The following is a 24625-nucleotide window of genomic DNA, read 5'->3' on the forward strand; positions in this document are numbered from 1 at the left end:
AGGGTTCTAGTCTCTCCACATCCTTGCTAGTACTTGTTTCTTTCTTGTGTTGTTTTGTTTTGATAGCCAAACTAATGAATTTGAATCAGGTTCTGCGTTGATAGCCAAACTGCTGAGTTGGGTTTTGTGTTGATTTTTATTTTAATCTTAAATCTCATCTGGAATTTATTTTGTTATCAGGACCAAAGAATGGGTGATACTGTTTTCTCCTTTGCTCATTATTTGTCATTTACTAGTTTGTTGTCCCAGAACAGTTTATTGATAAACCTTTCTTCTTATATATGAAACATCATTATAGTGTAAATTCCCATGTATATTTGTATCTTAACAGGCCATTAATCAATTTCTCTAATTCTATATTTGTTTACAACATTATCTTAATTCTGTGGTTTTAAGGTATGTATACAGTAGGTCATAGATTTTGAAGTGTTTTTTTTGTTTTGTTTTGTTTTTTCTTCTTCTTTGACCTGAAAGTCCAAAGAAGTGGTTTCTGTGGCTTTTTTTCTTTTTTAAATTTCTAAGTAGGTGAAATTTTGCTTCAGTATTTTTATTAACATTTATTTCTAATTTTATTATTTTATGACCAGAGCATATGGTCTACAGTATTTCTACTTTAGCTAATTTACTGAAATTTTCTTTGGGGCCTAATTTGCCATTACTTTCTATAAAAGTTGTAAGATTTCTTGAAAAAATGACATAATCTAAGTGATAGACTTAATTATGTGCCAAATAATAGATGAATTTTATTTATATAATTTTTTTCAAACTGTGGAACACAAACATTGTGTCATAAAGTCAGTTTCTTGGATCCTGACTAATTACATACAACTGTTTTTTAATGGAGTGGAATAAATAGAAAATTATCAAAGTATCATTTAATAGAAAGCCTCTGAAACTTTTATTTCAGTTATATGTATTTAAAAATGGGGCACTTGGGTGGCTCAGTTGGTTAAGCATCTGACTTCAACTCAGGTCATGATCTCACGGTTTTTGGGTTAGAGCCCCATGTCAGGCTCTGTGCTGACAGCTCAGAGCCTGGAGCCTGCTTTGGATTCTGTGTATCACTCTCTCTCTGCCCCTCCCCCACTTGTGCTCTGTCTCTCTCTCCTCTCTCTCTCTCCCTCCCTCCCTCCCCCTCTCTCAAAAATAAACATTAAAAAAAAACTTTTCAAATGTCTCTCTTACAGTGGGTCCCAATCAAAAGTGTTTGAAAAGCACTAATCTATGTCTTAATTATTTTTGTGCTATTAAGAGCTTAGACAGTTAAAGCCTCATATTTGTTTCTGTTAACTTTTTGCCTTATATATCTTGCAGTGTTTATCTCTTGTTATTAATATGAAGTTAAGATGTATGTCAGTTATATTTCTATTGTAGATGTAAATTCTGTTATTAAAAAGTATCTCAAGTTTAACACATGCTTTGTCCAATAGTAATAGCATGGCTTTCTTTCTCTTTACATCTTTTATATTTATCTTTTCATTTGGCTTAAACCTTAGATGCTTCTTTCTCATGTCATCTTAGAGTGATGTGTTAGAAACTATTCTTCAATCTTGTATTCAGTATATTCTTTGTCTTTTTATAGAGTTTTCATCAGAGAGAGAGTTTATCTTTTAGAAGAATAGTAAAGGTATTTCTCTTTCTACTATGACATTCCAATTAAGACTGCCCAAATTTTACTATTATTTTGGTTACCTTTTAAAAAGGTAAATCAGTGATGTGTTTTACTTGGTATTCAGAGTTAGTTGCCATGTTAGAGAATTGAACCATGTAGAGCAACACAATTAGAGTATCATAAATGGCACAGTTTTATAAGTCTTCAGGATAGATACAAAGGTTTATGTGTTTTCATTCTACTTTATATATGGATTATCAAATTAATTTGGACTACTTTAGTGTCAACTCATAATCTAGTAGTGATTTTTTGTTTTTGAGTGGTCCTTGATCTTGGACCATTTGGAAAGGTCATACTAGTGTCAGGCTTATATGCTGCTTCTTTTTTTTTTTAATGTTTATTTTTGAGAGACATGGAGCATGAGCGGGGGAGGGGCAGAGAGGGCAGAGAGAGAGAGGGCAGACTCCGAAGCAGGTTCCAGGCTCTGAGCTGACAGCTCAGAGCCCAACGTGGGGCTTGAACCCACAAACTGCGAAATCATGACCTGAGCCAAAGTTGAACGCCCAACCAACTGAGCTACCGAGGCACCCCAAATTCTTCTTTTTTTTTAAATGGTAGACTTAGATGTGAGAATGGGTACAAACAAACTGGAAAAATTTGGAATATAAGATTGCCTTCTTTTCTGCCTACCACCAATGGGGAATTTAGTTTGGAAAAACTTCCTGGAACCGTGGAGTCTTCTTGCATATTCTCATGATGGAGGTTCCCATTAACTTTTGGTAATGAGAAAATATCATCATCTTTTTTTTTTTTTTTAATGTTTATTTTGAGAGAGAGAGAGCAGGGGAGGGGCAGAGAGAGAGAATCCCAAGCGGGCTCTGCCCTGTCAGCATGGAGCCCGATGTAGGGCTCATCTGGGGCTTGATCTCATGAAGTGTGAGATCATGACCCAAGCCGAAGTCAAAAGCTGAACACTTAACCAACTGAGCCACCCAGGCGCCCAAAATCATCTTCTATCTCTTAAAACATGATAGGCTTTTTTATTGTTTTTATACGAAAGGGTAGGCTGTTTTCCTACATGTTCCTGTAGCATTTTGTTTATTCTGTCATGGCATGAATTCTATTTTATAACAGTTACTTGTGTACATGACTGCTTAGTTCCTATTATTCATTTCTTTGGTGCAAGTTGGACGATAACTTGCCCTTTTTTTTCTTAACTAGTCCCTACCTCCTGGGACAGTGCCTTTTACACAGAAGACGGTCAGCACATGTCAGATTTTAATAGTAGCTGATACCTTTATAATTATTTCTATGCTTTGCCATTCTTTAATTTCCCGTCTCTTTTGTGCTGCTGTTTAAAAGTGCTTGTTTGCCTTGGCTCAGCATCATTGCATCAAGTTTTGGCCATTCCCTCTTAGCTATTTTTGCTGTTGCTTACTTCCAGAAATAGTTCAAACAAATCTAAGCATTATTATTCTAATTCTAAATTATTGACTATATTGGAAAGTTGATATTTTTATATAAACAAGCTCTTATTCTGTCCCATCTGTTTTCAGACTGTGGTATGTGAACCTTTAGGATCCCTAAGGGCAAGCTACTTTCATGACAGTAAGATATTACTTGCCTTTTTACTGTTGATATTTGCACTGATGGTACTAAAGCCATGGTAGGTAAAACTGCTGGTGCCTTAGCATAAGTCAAGGCCGAGACTCCAAACTGTTCTAATAGTTACTGTATTCTTAAAATTTTTTAAATGTTAGTTTCACTTAATGTTTTGGATAGGGGCACCTGGGTGGCTCAGTTGGTTAAGCATCCTACTTTGGCTCACGGTTCAGGAGTTCGAGCCTGGCATCTGGCTCTGTGCTGAGAGCATGAAGCCTGGAGCCCCCTTTGAGTTCTGGGTCTCCCTCTCTCTCTACCCCTCCCCCCTCCAAAGAAATGTTTTTGATAAAGCGGTAAAAACTGTAAATTTTGGTAAATCTCAGCTTAGCAATAGGTGTCTTTTGTTTTTAATGTTTATTTTTGAGAAAGAGTGTGCAAGCGGGAGTGGGGGAGGGGCGGAGAAAGAGGGGGAAGAGGTTCTGAAGCAGGCTAACCATGAGATCAAGACCTGAGCAACTGAGCCTCTCAGGTGCCCCAACAGTGAGTGTCTTTTTAATACTTTGTAAAACAAAATGTGAACCAGCCTTAGCGGCATCTTGAAGTATACAGTAATCCCTTTCTCAAGGGAAAACATTTGAACAGTTGCTTTCAGTTGTGAATTTAACTTATTTTTTCACTGAATACCATATTTACTTAAAAGAATGACAAAATGTAGCTAAGCAGACTTACGTATTTCAGACATTTTCTCAGAGATGAACAGTGACACCAAGGAAAACAACTGGCAGCATTTACTGCTGGTGTTAAAATTCCAGTTTTCAAAGGAAAGTTCGGATTTTGGAAAACTAGCATATCCACAACTGTGAGTTTGACAGTCTCCAGATACTTGAAGATCAATGGTGATACTAATGAATTTAATTTTTGATAAAATATGAAATGTGTCAACATTTGGAAGATCTACAATAATCAAGTGAACCAGTATTTTTCAAATCACCAATGCATTGGTGTTACAATGCACAGCACAGTGTTACAAAATAACACATTAAAGTGCAAGATAGACCAGTGGGTTTTAATGTAATAAGATGCAGAAGTTTATTCATATAGTTTCAGATTCCACATTGCAACTGGCCTTTAAAAAACTTCCACTTGTCAAATTTGGGTTTAGTATCAAGGAATATCCACAGTATTGTAAAAAGGCTATGAAAATACCCTTCCTAACTATATAACTGTGAGGCATGATTGTCTTCATAAACCTAAAAAAAAACAGTAACTACAATAGATGAATTGCAGAAGCAGATAGAATCTGTCTTATTTTAAACCAAAGATTTTTACAAATGTAAAACAGTGGCATTCTTAGTAAATTTGGGGAGAGGAGTGGCATGAGGGGATGTAGTTTTCATAATAATATTTGTTATTATGTAAACAGTTTAATAAGTAAAGTTTCTCAGTTTCTGCTTTCCAGTACGGTAGTATCTTAGATGTAACCCGCATAAGCAAGAGTTCTTTCGGGTCCTCAGTTTTTAAGAGTGCAAAAGGGGTTCTGCAGTTTGAGAAATGCTGTTGTATTGTAACTTTCCCTTATCCTCTATATTATCAAAGTACCTCTTCTTTTTTTGTTTTTGTTTTTGTTTTTTTTAGTGTTTTTTTTTTTTTTAATGTTTATTTATTTTGAGAGAGAGAGAGAGAGAAAGAGACAGAACGTGAGCAGGGAAGGGGCAGAGAGAGAAAGAGACACAGAATCTGAAGGAGGCTCCAGGCTTTGAGCCATCAGCACAAAGCCTGACACAGGCTCAAACCCATGCGCAAGATTATGACCTGAACTGAAGTCGGACGCCCAACTGACTGAGCCACCCAGACACCCCTCAAACTACCTCTTCTGTTAGTCACTTACTGTTTGGGCTGTGGGCATGCCACTTGGTTCAAAGCAGTGTACATGTTTAATGTATATTTTTATATATAGGTATATGTATATGTATAACATATCCTACACAATGTATGTTGTATACATAGAGTATAGTGTGCATATTTTTATGATATATGTACATAACCACTGAGAGCTCTAAGTGATTGCATATGTGATAGAGAGTAAGCCAAACTTCTTTTATTTTTTTTTCTTGTTAAGCATCAGTAAGCATATTAAGCATTAGTTTTGTTTGTTTTTTTAATGTTTATTTATTTTGAGAGAGAGAATGCGTACCGTGCTCGAGCAGGGGAGGGGCAGAGAGAGGGGGAGACAGGAGAAAAAGAATCCCAAGTTGCCTCCATGCCAAATGTGGAGCCCGACACAGGGCTTGATCCCACAACTGTGAGATTGTGACCTGAGGCGCAGTCAAGAGTGGGATGCTTAACCAACAGAGCCACCCAGGCACCCCCAAGCATTAGTTTTAAAAATTGATATATCTTCATTGTATATTTTGTATTATAATATATGTAAAATAAGGGGAGAAAACCAAAGATGAATATGTAATCAAGTTCAAGAAACTCTAGTTCTTCTAATACTCATGAATAGATTTGTTTAGCCCTGCCCCCTCAGGCATTTAGGCATTTAAGTAGCTAATTTTGAAAAGATTATTATTCATATTGAATAAAGAGACTGAAAAACAGACATTCCAAATCATTTTGCCTTAGCCTTTTGAAAGACAGCACTGTTTGGGCGCCTGGGTGGCTCAGTCGGGTAAGCGGCCAACTTCGGCTCAGGTCATGATCTCGCGGTCCGTGGGTTCGAGCCCCGCGTAGGGCTCTGTGCTGACAGCTCAGAGCCTGGAGCCTGTTTCAGATTCTGTGTCTCCCTCTCTCTGACCCTCCCCCGTTCATGCTCTGTCTCTCTCTGTCTCAAAAATAAAATTTAAAAAAGTTAAAAAAAAAATTAAAAAAAAAAAAAGCACCGTTTAATATATTTAGCTTTAGGTCAAATTTTTGATACAGTAGACATCTAGTTTTTAATTTAATGTATGATTTGTGATATATCAGGAACACTTTGTAAAAGCAGAGTCCATAGTATGCTTATACTTATTCTATAGGAGTTGGGCTGTAATCACTGTTAACATAATTATCAGAATTTGTAAGTGTCTTCATGTTTATGGCAGTTAATGTAGCTGTAATTTGTTCCAGTGCAGTTCTTCATCCAGGTTCTTCACTCAACATTTGTAAAATTGTTGTTTTGGAAACAACATAACTCGTTTATCAGTAGTGTTGATAAGACTTCATTGTGCTACGTAAAAGAAATTTGTTTTAGTGCCCTACAGGTGAATAGTAGTCATATAGGCCTTGGTTAATGTTACTTACAAATATGGCTTATGAGCTTCATTACAATGATTACTACCATTTTGTGACAGGTATTGGGGATGGCCTGAGTATTAAGAGTACAAGGATTTGGACCTTTAGGCATGGATTTCAGATTTGCTCCTTACCTTTTATGACTTTGGACAAATTGTTTTCTCTATACTTACTTTATCTGTAAAATGGTGATATAGTATGTGCCCTCAAGATTACTGTGATGATTAAAAATGTTTATGCATCACTTGAGGACTTGATACTGACCTAGAAAGTAGTTAATGGCAGTGATTGTTTTTCAAATTGATACCTTTGAGCTAAAAATTCATCTGGTCATTGCTTTGTAAAATCTATTCACTAGACCAAGACATTGACTACTTTAATATGAATTTCTTAAATCTGATCTTTTCCTTCTCAAATATGTAAGGGAGAATCGTGGTTTTGCTGAGAGAAGAGAGAATAATTTTGGAACTCAAATATTAAGGAGGAAAGACCTTGGTAAAATATTTTACTCACCTATTTGAAAGGATGCCAGCTTTTTTTAGCTTGTGACAAGTGCCATAACAAATTACCATACTAGGTGGCTTAACCAACACACATTTATCTTGTTACACATCTGGGGGCTGTAAGCCTAGGATCAAGGTTGTTGGCGGGTTTGGTTTCTTTTGAGGACTTTTGCCATGGCTTGCAAATGGCCACCTTTGCACTGTGTTCCCACATGGCCTTCCCTTCACGTATGCATCTTTTGTGTCTGTCTCTTCTTGTAAGATATCAGTCATACTGAATTAGGATGCCCACCTAGACAACCTCATTTTAATTTAATCTCTCTGAAGACCCTATCTCCAAATATGTTACATTCTGAGGTAGTGGGGTTTGCAACTTAAACTTAATAATTTTGGAGGGGCCATAATTCAACCAACATTTGTGTAAGAGGTAATGTTTATTGAAAACAAGCTATATGCCAATGACAAAACTAAATGCTGAATATGAATTTTCTGATTTTATATTCACATTAACTCTGTGATTATTAGCATCTCTGCAGGTGAGGACACTGAGGTTTGGAGTGATTGATTACATAACTTGGCTAAGAGGATTGAAATCCAAGTCTTTTAGGCTGTAGCGTCTGTGGTCATTTAGGCGAAAACTGGATAGTAGGAAATAAAAGCACAGAGAGAAAAAGATGAGACTATAAAGCACAAACCTCTCTTTTGCAGTTTTTACTAGGGCCTTGAAAGTAAATTAACCTGTGAAATGGGAAATCATTTAACATCAGCCCTGGATGACTATTAATTTTTTCTTTAAAAACTCGTAGGGGGACGCATGGGTGGCCCAGTTGGTTGAACGTCTGACTCTTGATTTCAGCTCAGGTCATGACCTCAGGGTTCAATTCCTGAGAACGACCCCTGCATCGGACTCTGCACTGACAGCGCGGAGCTTACTTGGGGATTCCCTTTCTCCCTTTCTCTCTCGCTCTCTCTGCCCCTCCCTGCTCATGCTCTTTTTCTCTCCCTTTCAAAATAAAATAAGTGAAACATTTAAAAAATAATAAAAATAAAAACTGGTAGGAATTTTTGGCTTTGGAATGGAAACTGTGAACAGAGTTAGAGATTTTTAGCACATGATTATAATTACCAAAAACACATTTATTTTCAAGTTGCTCAAAATGCTTTTCTCCTTTTTTTCTTTACAGAAGATTCTAGTGTTCCAGAAGCTACAGAAAATGAAAGAAAAGCTGGTATATCCTATTTCAAGAATCAAAGGGGAATACAGTATATTGATCTGTCTTCTGATAGTGAAGATGCCGTGTCTCCAAATTGTTCCAGTACAGTTCAAGAGAGAAAGTTCAACAAAGACACAGTGATTATAGTGTAAGCAGCTCAATAGATTGGTTATATTTGTCTATGTAAGAGGATTTTCAAGAAAAAATTGTTTAATTTGAAAATTACCTTGGTGACTTCTCTCTTTTCTTCGTTTTTTTTGCCTTTTCCCTATTGCATCTTTGTTATTTTTCCCTGACTTAGAGCTATAGAGAGGTACCGTGTATGTGTATGGGCATGCACACACAGCATATGCTTCTGGATAACAGTCATTTTCAGTAAAAAGGTTAGTGAGAGGAAGTAACTTTTTTTAGCCCTCCATAGATAGGGAAATTATTTTAACATGTACCTTTGATCATCTATAATTGCTTTATGATCTGTTCTTGAGTCTCGGAGTCAAATCATTTTAACATTTTTGGGCACATTCTGTGGAGTAGCACGGAGCTTATATTATAGTCAGGTAGAAAGACAATAAACAAACAATATAGTATGCCAAATAATAAATATTATGGCCAAAAGGGAAGGAAAATAATGGAGCTCAGGGTCAGGGGCAGGAGTGTGGTTTCTAAAGAACACAGTTGGAAAAAAGCTTTATTGAGAAGATAATGCTTGAGTAAAGACCCGAAGGGGGTAAGAAAGTGTGAACTATCTGGATATGAGGGTGGAAGGAAGGGCGGAGTATTCTGGTCATTGAAAGTAACTTGTTCAGTGACCCTGAAGTGGTATTATGCCCAACGTTTCTAAGGAAACAAATGATAGAGAGTGAAAGACATAATGTCACAAGGTAAGCAAGCAGCAGGGTAGAAGAGGGATTTAATGGTATTAAGCCCATAGGCTATTTAGCTTTTATTCTGAATGAGGTAGGAAGCTAAAGGAGTGTAGTGATAAGAGGAGTAAAATTATCTCACTCACTTGTTTAAAAAGGTCTTTGAGGCTGTAGGGGAGCAGTGTAGAAGTATGGATACTGTTGTTATAACCCAGGCAAGAAATGATGGACACTTAGCCTGGGCTACTCCTTGTGGGGATGATTAGACGGGGTTAGATTCTACATATACTTTGAAGGTAGAGCAGAGAGGTTTTATTGTTGATACTGGGTGGGAAAAGGGAGTCAAACATGACCCTGAGATTGGCCTAAGCAACTGGAAGGACTGTTACTAATAGCTGAGATATGGAAGACAGTTTTGAGTGTGATAGGGGGAGCTCCTTTTGAAGGCAAGAGTGGCAGTTCAGTCTTGCACATGCTGTGATTGAGAAGACTCTTAGACATCTAGGCAGGAGATGTTAAGTAGGCAATTGGATTTGTGACATTTGAGTTCTGGGGGGAGGTCTGGGTAGCATCTAAATTTAGGAATTGTGAGAATATAGATCTGATATTTAAAGTCATATGATAAAATGAAATCACCAGGGGACACTAATATAGCTGGAAAAAAGAAGATCTCTTGGTTGAGGGACTCAGGTCAGGGGAACTTGGGATTTTAGGAACAGAGAAATGGGAAGAAATCTGGAGAGGTTCTAAGAAGGAATAGTTGTTGAGGTAAGAGAAAGGTCAAAAGATTGTGTGATCAGAAGCGAAGTGAAGAAAATGTTGCAAGGAGCGAGAGATCGGGACTGCCTATGGCTGATGAGAAGATGAGAATTTCCTCTTAAAATGAATTTATTGTAAGCTATGATGAGTATGCCTTTCTCCTGAAATTCACTCTGAAATAAAAAATAGTGAAGATAAATAGTGAAGATCTTGCGTGGTTAAATGTATTAGATTCACATGTACCTGCTAAGAACAAGGTTATTCTCTTAAATTACAAAAGTAGAATTTCAAATGCAGAAATACCAGTTAACATTGGCACAGTATAGTTATCTAATGTACAGTGCATATTTAAATTTTACCTGTTAATCCCAGGTAAATGTCCTTTATAGTAGCGGTATTACAAAGTCCTGGTTTGTAAATAAAGAATGTGCCCTAGAATGTAAATCACTGTACAGTTCCTTTGCCAGGAGGTTGTATAAGGAAAAATCAGCTGGATTAAGCAATATGCTTAGTAATGTTATTTGTTTTACCTTCTTATATAAATTCCTTATCCTGTCATTGATGGATAACAAAGTGTGAGTTTAAGAACTAGCGGTCAATCCTTGGACCATATTTTAAATAGTACTTTATAGTAATTTTCCCTCAGTGTCATGTTGAATTTTTTTACCTAGTATCATACCTCTTTAGTCTCATTGAACCTGAAACAGTTTCTCAGCCTTTTTGTTTGTTTGTTTCTCATGTTACTGGCCTTTGAAAGTAAGAGGCCATTTTTTTTAAGGATGTTTCTCAATTTCTACTTAACCTGATTTTCTTCATGATTAAATTTAGGTTAAGTGGCAGGAACGCTACATAAATGATTTTGTGGCCTCAGTGTGTCATGTTTCAAGGCACAGTGATAGTGATTTGTCTCTTTATTGGGGAAGTATACTTGGATCACTCAGAACCCTGCCAGGTTTCACCTCTATGGTTACCATTTTCCCCTTTACAGTGATTAATCTATGGGCAGATCCTTTGAGACTAGCTAACGATCTTATTCCTTAGCAGACCTTCACTCAGTAGTTACAGTATTTATTGATGATTCTAACCTGAATCAGTTATTATACTGATGGTTGCAGATTGCTGGTTATTTTAACTAGCATTTCAGATTTTTTACTTTCATTATTTGGTATTCTAATAGAATGTGTGTTTTTCAATCAGGTTTTTAATCAGACTTTTTTTTTAAGTTTGTTTATTTATTTTGAGAGGAGAGAGAGGGAGAGAATCCCAAACAGTGCAGAGCCTGATGTGGGGCTTGAAGTCATGAACCATGAGGTCATGACTTGAGCCGAAATCAAGAGTTGGATGTTTAACCGACTGAGCCACCTAGGCTCCCCTTAATGATACCTTTAATTCTACTCTACCATTATAAGCCTCTTCCTTGCCTCCTTCTATATTTCCTTTTGTGAGTATGAGAACTCTGCCTTCTTACAATAGCAGTTTATTTCTTAATTGGTTCAATTATCCAGTATACATAAGATAGTTTCAGAATTGCTGTAATCCTACCACTTGACCATTATAAGCCTATTAAGTAGAGTTCAGAATTTGTTTACAAGTTTTATTTTGTCTTTAGATTGAAGGCATATGATCAGAGTACTTGGATGACTTATTTAATGTTTTCTGTGTGTCAAGGCTAAAGAAAAGCCTTCTTTAGAAATTAAGGATAAGTGGAGAGGTAAAGGAAAATCACAAGTACTAATGTTCCAGAACCCATGGGTATGGGGCTAGATTTTCAGAGATGTGTCAACAGTGGATGAGACTACAGAGGAATAGATAACCAATGAAAGATTTTTATTACATTTGACATTTTAGAGGATATTATTGCCCTCATAAGAACAATTTCATTGAAATGATGGGGCAGGTGCATCTGGGTGGCTCAGTCTGTTAGGCGTCCGACTTCAGCTCAGGTCATGATCTCACAGTTTGTGGGTTCAAGCCCTGCGTTGGGCTCTGTGCTGACAGCTCAGAGCCCGGAGCCTGCTTCGGATTCCGTGTCTCCCTCTCTCTCTGCTCCTCCCCCACTCATGCTTGCTTGCTCTCTCTCGCTCTCTCACTCTCACTCTCAAAAATAAATAAAGCCTAAAAAAAAATTTTTTTTTTTAAATAAAAAAAGAAATGGTGGGGCAGAAGGTAGTAAAACATTGAGATGAGAACTATATAGGAAATGAGCAAGTAGAAAATCAGTTTTATAAAATTTGTGGAGGAAAGGAGAATTTGCTTATTTCTTACGTTGTTTTTTTTTTTTAATTTATTTTTGAGAGAGAGCGAGAGTGTGCACACATACGAGTCGGGGAGGAGCAGAGAGAGAAAGAGAAAGAGACACAGACACAGAATTGGAAGCAAGCTCCAGGCTCTGGGCTGTCAGCACAGAGCCCGATGCAGGGCTCGATCCCACAAACCGTGAGATCATGACCTGAGCCGAAGTCGGATGCTTAACTGATAGCCATCCGGGCACCCTGAGAATTTGCTTATTTCAGTGCTGTGTCCACAGTTCTAGAACTCTTGGTACATTGAATTAATTAATTCAGTCTTGAGCCCATTGTAGGCTTGGGAGGAAGAGCTTAGGGAGAGAGAAGAGATTGAGGAAAGAAGACAGTAGATAGTTGAAACAAGGTACTGTAGGAAGTAGAAAGGGCTAGAATCCCTTAGCACTGAGAGGGGACTTTATCTTCAGCAGAAGGGAAGAAGTTGATCTGAGACCAGATAAAAGGACACAAACTCTTGTTTTTGTAGATTTTTTTCCTTTAGTTTTAAATCTTTTAGGCATATGAGAAAATAAAATAATGGACAGTGAACACCCATATACTTACCACCTAGACTTAGCATTTGTTAACATTTTTCCTTGTTTGTTTCATTGTTTCATCTATTATTACTGACCTAGAGTTTTTTTAAATTATGGACATCCCAACATTTCTACCCTTACTAATACTTGGTGATACATCTTCCTCCTCCTGAAAATCCAGTACTGCTATCAATGAAAAATTCTCCAGTATCTTCTAATTCCCAGTTTATATTCATGTATTTTATAGCTGCTTTTTCAAACCAGGATCCAAACAAGGAGAATCCACTGCATTCGAATGTTAAAACTCCTGACTTTTCTTTTGATCTTGAACAGTCCTCTTCCCTCTTTTTAAATGATTTTAACTTAGTGAAGAAGAGGCTTTTCTTAGAGAAAACAGATTTTTCTGATTGTTTCCTCATGATGGTATTGAATTTATTCCTCTCTTGCTTTTATTTCCTATGAACTGGATGTTAAATCCAAGGCATGTTAAGATTCGTAGGCAACATAAATACTACTTCAAAAGGCACGTGAGTTTGTCTCACCAAATAGTGGTGAATCCAATCATTAGGTGAAGGTAATGGCTGGCAGAATAAGAACCTTTGAAAGTGGTTATCCAGGGCAGAAATTGTGAGAAGATTACAACCTGAATTTTCTCACTGAACTAGGTGGCAGAATCAGGAAATGTGACTGTAGTAAGGCAGAATGAGAATTCAAAGTTTAGTACATTCAGAATGAGGGGTGTGGGTGTCATGGAAAGGGAGAGCCATGTAATCACCTTCAAATATTGAAGGACAGGCATTAGTTACAAAGGAAGTGATTTATTTTACCTAGTTACTTTTCTCAGAGCATTTTCTCAGAGCAGGATCAAGATGTCAGCCTAGAAGCTTGTTAAAGTATATATTCCTGGTCCTTGGGGATCTGCCTTTAAATGTTTTGGGGGACTCTCAGGCAAAACTAGTGTCCTGACCAGGACAACTGAACTAATAGGAGTAGGTAACAGTGAAGTTACTAAAACACAGATTCTGGATATGTTTCCAAGTTCAGAATTAGCTGCATAGCAAAGTCATGTATTCTCTGACACTAGGAATGTTCTTAACTAAATTCCCACCTTCCTTTCTCTGATCTTTATAACCTTTATCCACTTGATATACTTCTACCTTCAGATCTCCAGAATGGCCATCATGGTAGAAAACCAGCATTTCAAAATGAGATTTTTGTTAGTTTGGGAGATGGATGAGTAAAATTTGGCCCCAAATGTCTTTTATATAGGGTAAACATATAAATTAAGATGGAATGAGATTAAAGTTAGTTGTTATAAAATAAAACCTCACATGGAATAAATGCTCCTTGTCTGAAGACATGTTTTGTTCTTGGCAGAGATTCTGGTACTGAATGGGACCATTATGATTTTAATACTTAGATTCTGATCACCTAGGTAGGCCATGAAAGTTCTTTTATCTTTGTGTTAGTGTAGGCTTTATAATTTCTCAAGAACAACTTGACAATGCTGGTCTGATAATAGAGTATAGGTGAAAAAAGAATAGGAAAGAGAAAGTGGACATGAAATACATGTTTGTGTATCTTAAAATAAATACCAGGTATCTTATTGTTCTTTTCCATCCCAGCCCAGATAATATGAAGATCTTTAGGAAGTATGCTGACTCTGGGAATGTAGGTTTATATATACGGTATAACCATACTGAAATGGAAAAATTTCTTTTAATCTTTGACAGGGATAGATTGCATTCTGATTGAAAAGAACTGTATTATATATATATGTATATGATTGTAATAAAATAACAATAATCCATTAAAATATTGTTTTTTTCCTCTGAAAATATTTTTAGTTCTGAGCCATCTGAAGATGAAGAGTCCCAGGGCCTTCCTACCATGGCAGGTAGACATAATGATGATATTTCAGAAATGGAAGACTTTTCGGAATTGGAAGACCTTAAAGATGCTAAACTTCAGACCTTGAAGGAACTTTTCCCACAAAGAAGTGACAGTGACTTACTTAAGGTTATATACCCTTTTATAGTAATTTGTTATTATAGCTATAATAATGTTGTATTTCCCTTGTATCTAGTACTGTATTTAGAGGATAGTCTTTTTTTAAGATATGTTTGAGATAATTCTTATTTTATGTAATAATGGAAGTAAAATGCCAGAGATTTTCTTGTAGGGAGTCTTAACTTTTTAAATAGGTAAGGTTATTCGCCTATAAATGATATTATAAGTTGTGTTTCCCTTAATAGCTAACATAGCTTGTGAAATTTTGTTTTGAGTTTAAATGGTTCTAAAGTAGAGACTTCCCCCATCTCCCACTAGAAACTATCAGAAATGACAGCAGGCTTTTTTTTTTTTGTCATCATAATGACAAAGGGTTGGCTATTGACATTTAGTGCCATGGGGCCAGGAACACTAAACACCCTCTGTATGCAGGATGATCCTACATAACAAAAGAATTATCTCACCAATAGCACCCTTGCTGGGAAACATTGACCCATGTAGAAACAAAATACGTGGCTATATTTGGATTATAATAGGCAGCTCGTTACAAGGGCACATAAAAATTGATCATCAATTAAATTTCAGGTAGAGAATAAATCTCGGAAGATTACTAGTAAATCGTTTATTCCTAGCTCTGTCACTTATTAGTTAAATGACCGTAAGGGGATCATTTAATTGCAAGTTTATATGTTTTTCACCTTTTTATCTGTCATCACCACTGTCTCCAGTCTGAACCTCAGGAGTTTCCATATCTGTATGGGGTAGGCAGGTAACTTTGAGGTGATAGACACCAGCATATTATAGAGTATATGCTCTTTCTCAAACGGGTAGGTACTCTCTAGCACCACCGTGATATGGCTGTGTGATATCAGTGATAGCCCATTTTTTATCAGGTATTCAGATTTTCCAAATAAAGTCAAAATGCTGGATTTTTTTTTTTATTGTTGATCAGTTTAATAGCATTCTTGGGATATAGTTTAAGTGTCATAAAGATCACCTATTTAAAGTGTGTCATTTAGTGGTTTTTAGTGTACCTGCAAAGTTGTGGAATTGTCACTGTAATCTAATTTTAGAACATTTATATTTCTAAAAAGAAACTCTGTAGTCCTTAACAATCACTCCCCACTTTCCTCCTCCAGCTCTAGGCAACCACTAATCTCTGTCTTTAGGTTTGCATATTCTTCACATCTTATATAAATGGGATTATATAACATGTGATCTTTTGCCACTGGCATCTTTTATTTAGCATAAGGGTTTGGGATTCATCCATGTTCTATCAGTAAATTTAACTTTTTATGGTAACAAATTTAAATAAAAACATAAAAATACTGTTCAGGCCAAACAATGTGTCTGAACTGAACGTGGTCCTGAGCCTCCTACTTTAAACTATAAAATAAATTATTACCGTTCTCTGTTAATTTTAACATGAATCTTTTTTTCCCTAAGTCATTTTGATACCCTCTTACTGTTAGATAAATGAAACTTTAGTGGTATCTTGAGTTTGCACCTTGGGGTGTTATTTTCCTCCTGATGTGATTTTTTTTTTTTTTTTTTTTTTTTTTTTTTTTTTTTGGAATAAGAAGACAATGCATGTAATGAGTAGTGGCTACAGAGGCTACTTACAATGTTGGAAAGAGCTTCTAACAGAATATACGTGATGGAGTATTAAATATTCAAAGGAACAAATCTCAATTTAAAAATATTTCTTAGCCTGATTGCTAATTGTTCATGTAGTTTAAGGGTATTTTTCTTCTGTAAGAATATTTATCTCTAATTTTATAATTACAGAGGGAGAATAGGATTGATACACAGAATTGTATTCATGTTTCATTGCATGAATATTTGAAATTTAGGGAGTTTAGCATATTACTCCAAAGCAGAGCACTCTTGAAGTACTCTGTTTCAGCTGATCCCCATCATTTCAAGAGATTTAACATAACATTTATAAAGTGCTTTGCAGAGGCTTTTACACCCATGTAAGGGAATTCAAGAAGTTGTAAAATATAAATTTAATCCTAAACTTGATATGCATGTGCTTTGGTTATTTTGATAATTGGGGGGGTCGGGCTTATAGGATATTTAAGGATTCAAGATTAAGAAAACCAGTAGAAGAGAGTGCTTTTAATTGATTTTAGACTATGTAATTTAATATAAAAATAGCTTATTAAAAGATGTAAGATTTTTCATTTGTTTTACTTTATCTTTTCCAGTTTTTAAATAAAAGCATTTATTCAATAATTATAAAACAAGTAAGAAAGATCTGAATTACCACACCAAAATGTAAGATTTTTTTAAAACAAGTAACTCATTGGAAATTAGGGAAACTATAGCAAAAGGAAAAAGTAGGATGTTGAATTCCTTATGAAATACAAAGTGTTATAGAAAAGTATAAAAATTATATATTGAGGATATTAATTATATAAATAGTATAGGACTATGTTCTTTAATAAATTCAGGTGATTCAGAAATAGAGGAAAAATCAAAAAGAACGCTTCATCCCACTCATCTTAAGAAGTATTAGATGTTTTAAAAAGTGACTACAGAATTGTGGGTTATTTTTTCATAAACAAAAAAGGAATAATAACAGATGTCTCCAAGTGTCCCTCTTCCTCACTACCTCTTCTCTCCCTCATTCTTTGCCTGGACATATAAGTAGGGAGTTTTTAAGGCTTCAACGTAGAACCTTGCAATTAAAACACAAGAATAACGAAAGCTTGAATATACTGTATGTATTTCACCAACAGTGATAATACATCCAACAACGTTTTAAGAAATGCTTACATTGTACAGACTTTTGTGAAAGACTTCTTAAACTGTTCTTTTTCAAACAATGTTTTCTCGTTCTGTCAGTTGATTGAATCAACAAGCACTATGGATGGAGCAATTGCTGCTGCCTTGCTGATGTTTGGTGATGCAGGTATGCCTGGCTTAGTTTCCACCCATGTGTATTTATTAGCTTTATAGTAATAAATATCTTCACATTTTTAATACTGCTCTACAATTTACCAGGCACATTCATGAATTCTTACAGGATCCTTACGAGTTACTAATAGCTTCAGTTTTTTTAAATAAAGAAACTGAAGCTTAAGAAGGTTAAGTGACTTACCTGAGGTCATACAGCTATTTGGGAACCACATTTTCTAGGTTGATTTTTTTTTTTTTTTTTTTTTTTCCTAGGGAGGGGGCAGGTTTTCATTGGTAATTTTGCTTGTTTTCTACAGATCAAATCTCGTAACAGTGAAGTTTTGGAAGGTATATTTTCTTTATTTCTTAAGTGTCCTTTCTAATTGCATTGTGGTTTTATTTACAGGTCTACAAATCTGAGTCAGTAGGAACATAATGTCTTGTGGAAAGTCCTAGCTGGTAATCAGCATTCCTTCATTTAGTAAATATTTATGCTATGTTCCAGGCTTGGGATACAAAAATAAATGCATTTCAAGGAGCTTGCAATATAAAAGCACCTCCAATATTCTTTTGGCAAATACTGTATTTTTTCCCCCTAACTTATATATACCAAACAAGTAAAAATAACCTATAATCCCAATACCAAAAAAGCATTTAAGTAATGAAGGCAAACCCACACTCCCATTGACCACCCTTGAATTTGCTTTGTATCATTTTCAGCTTTTCCTGTTTGTACCCACCACTGTACCACACACACACACACACACACACACACACACACACACACACACACGTGGGTGTGTCCGTTAAACTAGGAAATGTAATAATAGTATCGGTTTGCATTTTAAAAAAATCATTTGATAATTTTTCATGGATAACTCATCAGAACAATCAGATTTATCCATCTTTTAAATATGGCCCATAACATTCTTCTGTAACTGCCTGTATGATTGGTTTATTAATTATTTCTCTGTTAATTAGCATTTATTTATATTTTTATTATTTTATTATAGTGCTAAAGTAAACAGTCTTATAAGGAAATATTTATGTTATTATTTCTATAGGCTAAATTTCAAACTGGGATGCTGAATCAAAGAATATACACATTTAAAAGTTTAATATGTACTTCCATGTTACTTTCTTGAAGGTTGTGCTAATTTATTTTTTCATTAACATTGTGTGAATAAGTGCCCATTCCCCTAAGTGGATCTTTTTGGCTTTTTAATATTTGTGAAACTTTAACATATATATGCAAAAATAGAAGATGGCATAGTGTGTTCCCACGGGGCTGTCATCCCTCTTCAGCAAGTAGATTTTGTTGGAGTGCATTCCAAAGATGATAGTTGTTTCATCCATATGAAATATTTTAATTCTTTCATTTTCTTCAATGTAAGGGAATAAATAGTATTGTGTTATGTGGGTGCTACCTGTGCAGAATGTTAAGATTCTTCCTTTTCTTCCACTTACTAGCTGTGTGACCTTGGGCGGTGTTGCCTAACTCTTCTGTGTCTCTGTTTCCTTATGAGCAAAATAGTGTAATAATAGTACCGGTGTCATAGGTTGTTGTGAAGAAATGATAATGTCAATTTCTTACTATAGTGTGGGGCACATAAGTACATAGTAAGTGTTAGCAGTGATTTGTTCCCAGGAGCCATCTGATAGAAAATGGTACATACAGGAGAAGGTTGATATCTCCCTCGTTACCATAGCCCTAGCACTTACTGGAAAAATTCCTGAAAAATGGTAGACTCAATGAACATTTCTTGAGTTGCAAAATGTTTGGAAAATTTTACATATTCTTTCTTGTTCTTATAATACCTCAGTAGTCCGTAATCTTTCCAAATTTGTAGAAACATTTTATTCCATAATAGCATCTAATCTTTTTTTCTCTTGAGCAATTTTTATCATTCAACTTATTTATTAATTTAACAGATATTTGTTGCACACCTACTGCTAGATGCCAGATGCTGTGTTAGGCATTGAGGATACGTATGGAAACAAAATGGACAAAATCTCTGCCTTTATGGAGTATAATCCTCATTAAACGTGAACTTCCTTTGAGTTTTTTTCTTCTCATTCTTGCACTATACATTGATATTTTCTTTCTTAAAAAATATTTTCAAGAGGAAAGTTATAAGGAAAGAATAAATCAGGGCCTTCTTGGTTTTGAAGTAAACTTCCATGCTTCATCTTAGAATGGAACGGACGGTCGTATCGGCCATCTTCATCTTTAGTCCATTACGCCTCTGAGGTGTATAGAATGGCAGCTTTGCCTCACCAACAGAAGATAGCCCTTCAATTTACGGTATCAACAGGAAACTGTTTTGGATATATTAGGACAATTTCCCCCAAAAAAGGCCGTTTTAAACACATGTGAGAGATTTTGGACAGTTCTGTGCCTCATGATAAAGGATGTTGGTTTTAGCACAAATTATAATCTTATAGGTAATAACTCCCATATTAAACAGTAAGGGTACCTTTTATGCATTGCTTTCTGAAAGTTTTCGTTTATGAACACTGGGTTACAAAAGTTTTTATCCTATTTTAAAAAGTAAAAATGTGAATTTATTGATGTTGTCCAGAATATATCTACCTGTTTCTTCTTCTCTGTGTTTATATAAAAATAAGCAAAACATTCTTAATGTGATTATGATCCTATTATATTTGTTGCTTTGTAAGCTTTTCATTAATTAGAGACATCTTTCCATGTTTATTTTTAAAAAGTCTACCTAATTTATAACAGTGGCATTTATGGGTATATTCTAATTTGTTTAATATCTTGGGCATTTAGACAGTTTGGGAAAATTCTTGTGTGTATACTTGAGCACACATTTCCATCAGTTTGTGGAGTAAATTCCTAGAGAAGGAATTGTTGGACTAAAAGATACGCATATCTAGAATTCTGAAGTGTGTTACTTAGATTGGAAAGGCTAGAACAATGCATAATGTTTAAAAGTGCCTTTTTGCCCATGGACTGCTAGGGTCTATTTACTGTTTATTAACAGATACAAAATAATGGTATTTTAAAATTATACTTGTTTTTAATTATTAATAAAATTGAACATCTTTTCATTTTTTTCTGTTAAACTGCCAATATGTGTTCTTTTTTTATGATTTCATGTTTTATTTTTTATTGTTAAATACGGAATTTAGATGAAATTTATTTTCATGTGGGGTATAAGGAATAATTTTAACTGTTTTTTTTTTGTTTTGTTTTGTTTTTTCTGAAATTGATGGTGAGTGCTCCCAATAAAAGATGAGACCTTATGAAACACAATTTGGAAGTGATATTTAGTATAGAATATTAACTTATTTTATTTAGATATATGCAAAAACTTTTTTTATTGAAGTATAGTTAACACACAGTGTTACATTAGTTTCAGGTGTACAACAAAGTGATTCGACAACTATATTCTATACTCACCACAAGCGAGTACATGTCACAGCACAGGGAATATAGTCAATAATAGTGTTGTATAGTGACAGATGGTAGCTGCACTTGGGGTGAGCATAGCATAACATATAGATAAACATAAAGTGTTTAATTACAGAGAAGATGTAGATAACAGTGTTGTGTACTGTTATGTAACATTTTTTGTACTCAAATTTTATATTTGCATTTTCTCCCACATTTATTTGCAAATTTTTTGCCTGTAGCCTTTTTAACTATATGAAAATATTTGGTGTCATAATACTACTAACAAAAAGTAAAGCTGTATAAGCAGATATTTAAGGTTGAAGGATCCTTTATTGACAAAACAAAGCTCTTAACTCTTTCAGGAAAGAAATATATCTAGGTGACCTGGCGTAAATCATCTGGTTTCATTGAAGCTTTTTTTCAGACTTAGAATATGACTAACAGTGCTTACCCTACCCTACCCCAACAAATATAATTGTGATGATCCCTTTTCAAAGTGGATGCTGGGAATTACTTGGTTTTTTGCAGACTGCACATTTACTCTATGAAATATAATTAGAAGACAAAAATTTAAGCATTCCCACTTACATGGAAATTATACTTTAAAATGTTGGTAACATTTACTTCTTTTGTTATAACCATATTATAAAATTTTCAGACTTACAACTTAAAAGCTGTCGTGTTTGTATTTAGTTTGAATATTGTGCTTCTACAAGTTTTGTTTCTGACAGCATAATTAGGATACTGGTGTAATTAATACTGCACTTTTGTAAACTGTAACAGATGCCTTCATGTTAGCAGTATGTCTAAGGAATTGGCTCTCTGAAAGTAAAAGTATATAAGAAATAGATAAATGTCTTCAAACTACAAATATGTAATATAGCTTCCTTTTTTTTTTTTTTTTTTAAGATTTTATTTTTAAGTAATCTCTACACCCAACGTGGAGCTTGAACTCACAACCCCGAGATCAAGAGTTACATGTTCTACCAACTGAGCCAGCCAGGCACCCCTGTAATATAGCTTCTTTAAGATCATGTAGTTTGAGTTTTTCTTTCACTTATGACAGAATATGTAAATTTTCTATCACTGTTATAGTCTCTATGTTACACTCTTCGTTTCTAGGTTAAGAGCATTAATCGCTTGAGCTATCCATGTTTCACTTCCTCCTCATTTATTAAATGAGACTATTACCTACTTTGTAAGTTTATTGTGGAAAATAAATGAAACAACAGTTTATAAAAGCCCTTTGCAAAGCCTGGTACATAGTAAACTATTATTGGTATCAGTGATGCTATTCAATAAGCTAGACAGATAGGGCTCAACTTTTTTTCACTGCTAAACACGGAGTCACTGAGGAGAACCCTTTCCTTTCAGTATTGCTCTGTAGAATGACCATTCAGTTTAGCGATGTTTGTTGTTACTAAATAATGTGATGGTTTACAAATAACATGATAAGAGTCTCTGTTTACTTTTCCTTTAATTCAGTTGACATTTATTGAGTATACATGAAATGTAGAAGAAATAACATTGGGCCTGATGTCAAGAGAACGATCTGCACGTGTTCATTATAATAACTTTTTTACCTTTGTTTTACATTAATGATTCTTACAATACTTGTACAAACTTTGATCGTTCATCTCCGTTTTAGAAGGTGGTGGACCCAGGAAAAGAAAATTATCTTCTTCTTCAGAGCCATATGAGGAAGATGAGTTTAATGATGATCAGTCTATAAAAAAGAAAAGACTGGATCACGTAAGTTACCTTTGAATTGAAATATCAAAATCAGCTGTTAGACCCAGAATGTGTTGAATCTGTGGATATCAGATCTAAATGCATCTAAATGAATTAGACTTCTCTCTCACAACCAAATCAAACTGGGTTTGCATTTCATTTAGGACTGTTTTGCTTTCTTTTTAATTTATCCAGTATTAATTGCTTATCTCTGAGTTATAAAATTAATTATTAAAAATATTCTAGGGGTGCCTGGATGGCTCACTGGGTCCGACTTCAGCTTGGGCCATGATCTCGCAATCTGTGAGTTCAAGCCCCGCGTTGGGCTCGGTGCTAACAGCTCAGAGCCTGGAGCCTGTTTCAGATTCTGTGTCTCCCTCCCTCTCTGCCCCTCCCCCACTCATGTTCTGTCTCTTGAAAATGAATAAATGTTAAAAAAAATTTTTTTTCATATTCTAGTGGCATGATAAAGTAACTTTCGGGAGAAATATACTGTTGTGTTTTTTTTTTCAAATATTTATTTTGTGAGAGAAAGAGAGTGTGAGCAGGGGAGGGGTGGGGGCAGGGGTGGGGGAGGGGGAGAGAATCCCAAGCAGGCTCTGCTGTTAGTGCAGAGCCTGACATGGTGCTTGAACTCACAAGCCCTGTGATCATGACCTGAGCCAAAACCAAGAGTTGGACTCTTAACCAACTGAGCCACCCAGGCACTCTGAAAATAGACTTTTAATATATGGTTGAACCAGCACCATTTCCTCCTCCCCAGTGTGACAACTAATTATAATTCTTCCAGGTGACCTCTTTGGTAACTTAAAACTGCTTATCTAAAAATAATTATGGTTATGCTTTTATTGGGTTACTCTATATTTTTCCATTAACTTTTGCTTTAAGAATAGAACTACTGAGGCCTCCCAGTGAAACCAGACATAGTCCTCCCTGTCTGCATTCAAGACAACACAGTTTCTTGTTGGTAATCAAAATCCGTCACCCCCAACCAGTATAGTAACTTGTTTTATTTTATCTTTTTACCTGTGACTTAATGGTATAAGAAGCCCAAAGTAGCAAGGTAGCAATCTCTACCCTAATTTAATGGGATAATTGTTATGTCCCTCCATGGAAGCATTCTTTTCTTGCGAACTAATACTGATGGGAAGTTAAAAATTCTGTGATTGGGTTTTAGGTATGGGGAGTAGCTATAGTATAAGAGACTAGGCCTACATTTTAGTTTACAAATCTATATAGAACAGTTATGGGGGAAACAGCATCAAATTGATTGGTTATTCAGAGCATTTACTTTGCTTGTACATCCTGTTGAACAACACGTCGGTCTTAGGCATTCTCTATAAGTTCACTCTCTATAAGCGATACCACTGTTCTGTGGTAGGTTTTGAGGCATGTGGTGAAATCACTAGACAAATTCATTGATGCACTTTTCTTAGTGACCTGGTCAGGAACACTGTGGTATCATTAGTGTACTGTGTGAATTAGGTTTATTTTTTTTTTATTTATTTAAAAAAAAACAATTTTTTTTTTAATGTTTATTTTTGAAAGAAAGAGAGAGAGCATGAGCGGGGGAGGAACAGAGAGAGAGGGAGACACAGAATCCGAAGTGAGCTCCAGGCTCCGAGCTGTCAGCATAGAGCCTAACTTAGAGCTTGAACTCTTGAACTGCGAGATCATGACCTGAGCCAAAGTCAGACACTTAACCAGCTGAGCTACCCAGGCGCCCTTCAGTTAGGTTTTCGATATATCTATGTATGATATGTTAGTTGCTTATGGGTTCCATAACACAGCAGCACAAACTGGGTGGCTTAACCAACTGAAATGTATTGTCTCACAGTTCTGGAAGCTAGTGTGTCAGAAGGGTTGATTTTCTTCTGAAGGCTTTCCATTTCTTTTTGTTCCTGATGGTACGCTGGAA

At 35.5% G+C, this 24625-nt stretch overlaps 1 protein-coding gene across 6 annotated transcripts in view; it reads left to right on the forward strand.

Moving 5' to 3' along the window:
• SMARCAD1 (SNF2 related chromatin remodeling ATPase with DExD box 1) overlaps positions 1-24625 on the forward strand; it is a 78511-nt gene that overhangs the window by 9282 nt on the left and 44604 nt on the right. For 4 of the 6 annotated variants that reach the window (XM_078445875.1, XM_078445876.2, XM_078445874.1 and 1 more), the window contains exons 3-6: positions 8175-8352; positions 14492-14663; positions 17505-17571; positions 22625-22728. In XM_078445875.1, coding sequence (XP_078302001.1) covers positions 8175-8352; positions 14492-14663; positions 17505-17571; positions 22625-22728 — 521 coding nt within the window. The remainder of the gene's footprint in view (positions 1-8174; positions 8353-14491; positions 14664-17504; positions 17572-22624; positions 22729-24625) is intronic. The other 2 variants (XM_081795555.1, XM_078445878.1) reach the window with 1 other exon arrangement.

The sequence above is a fragment of the Panthera onca genome, chromosome B1 (genome assembly GCF_046562875.1).
Source record: "Panthera onca isolate mPanOnc1 chromosome B1, mPanOnc1 haplotype 2, whole genome shotgun sequence".
Lineage (NCBI taxonomy): Eukaryota > Metazoa > Chordata > Mammalia > Carnivora > Felidae > Panthera > Panthera onca.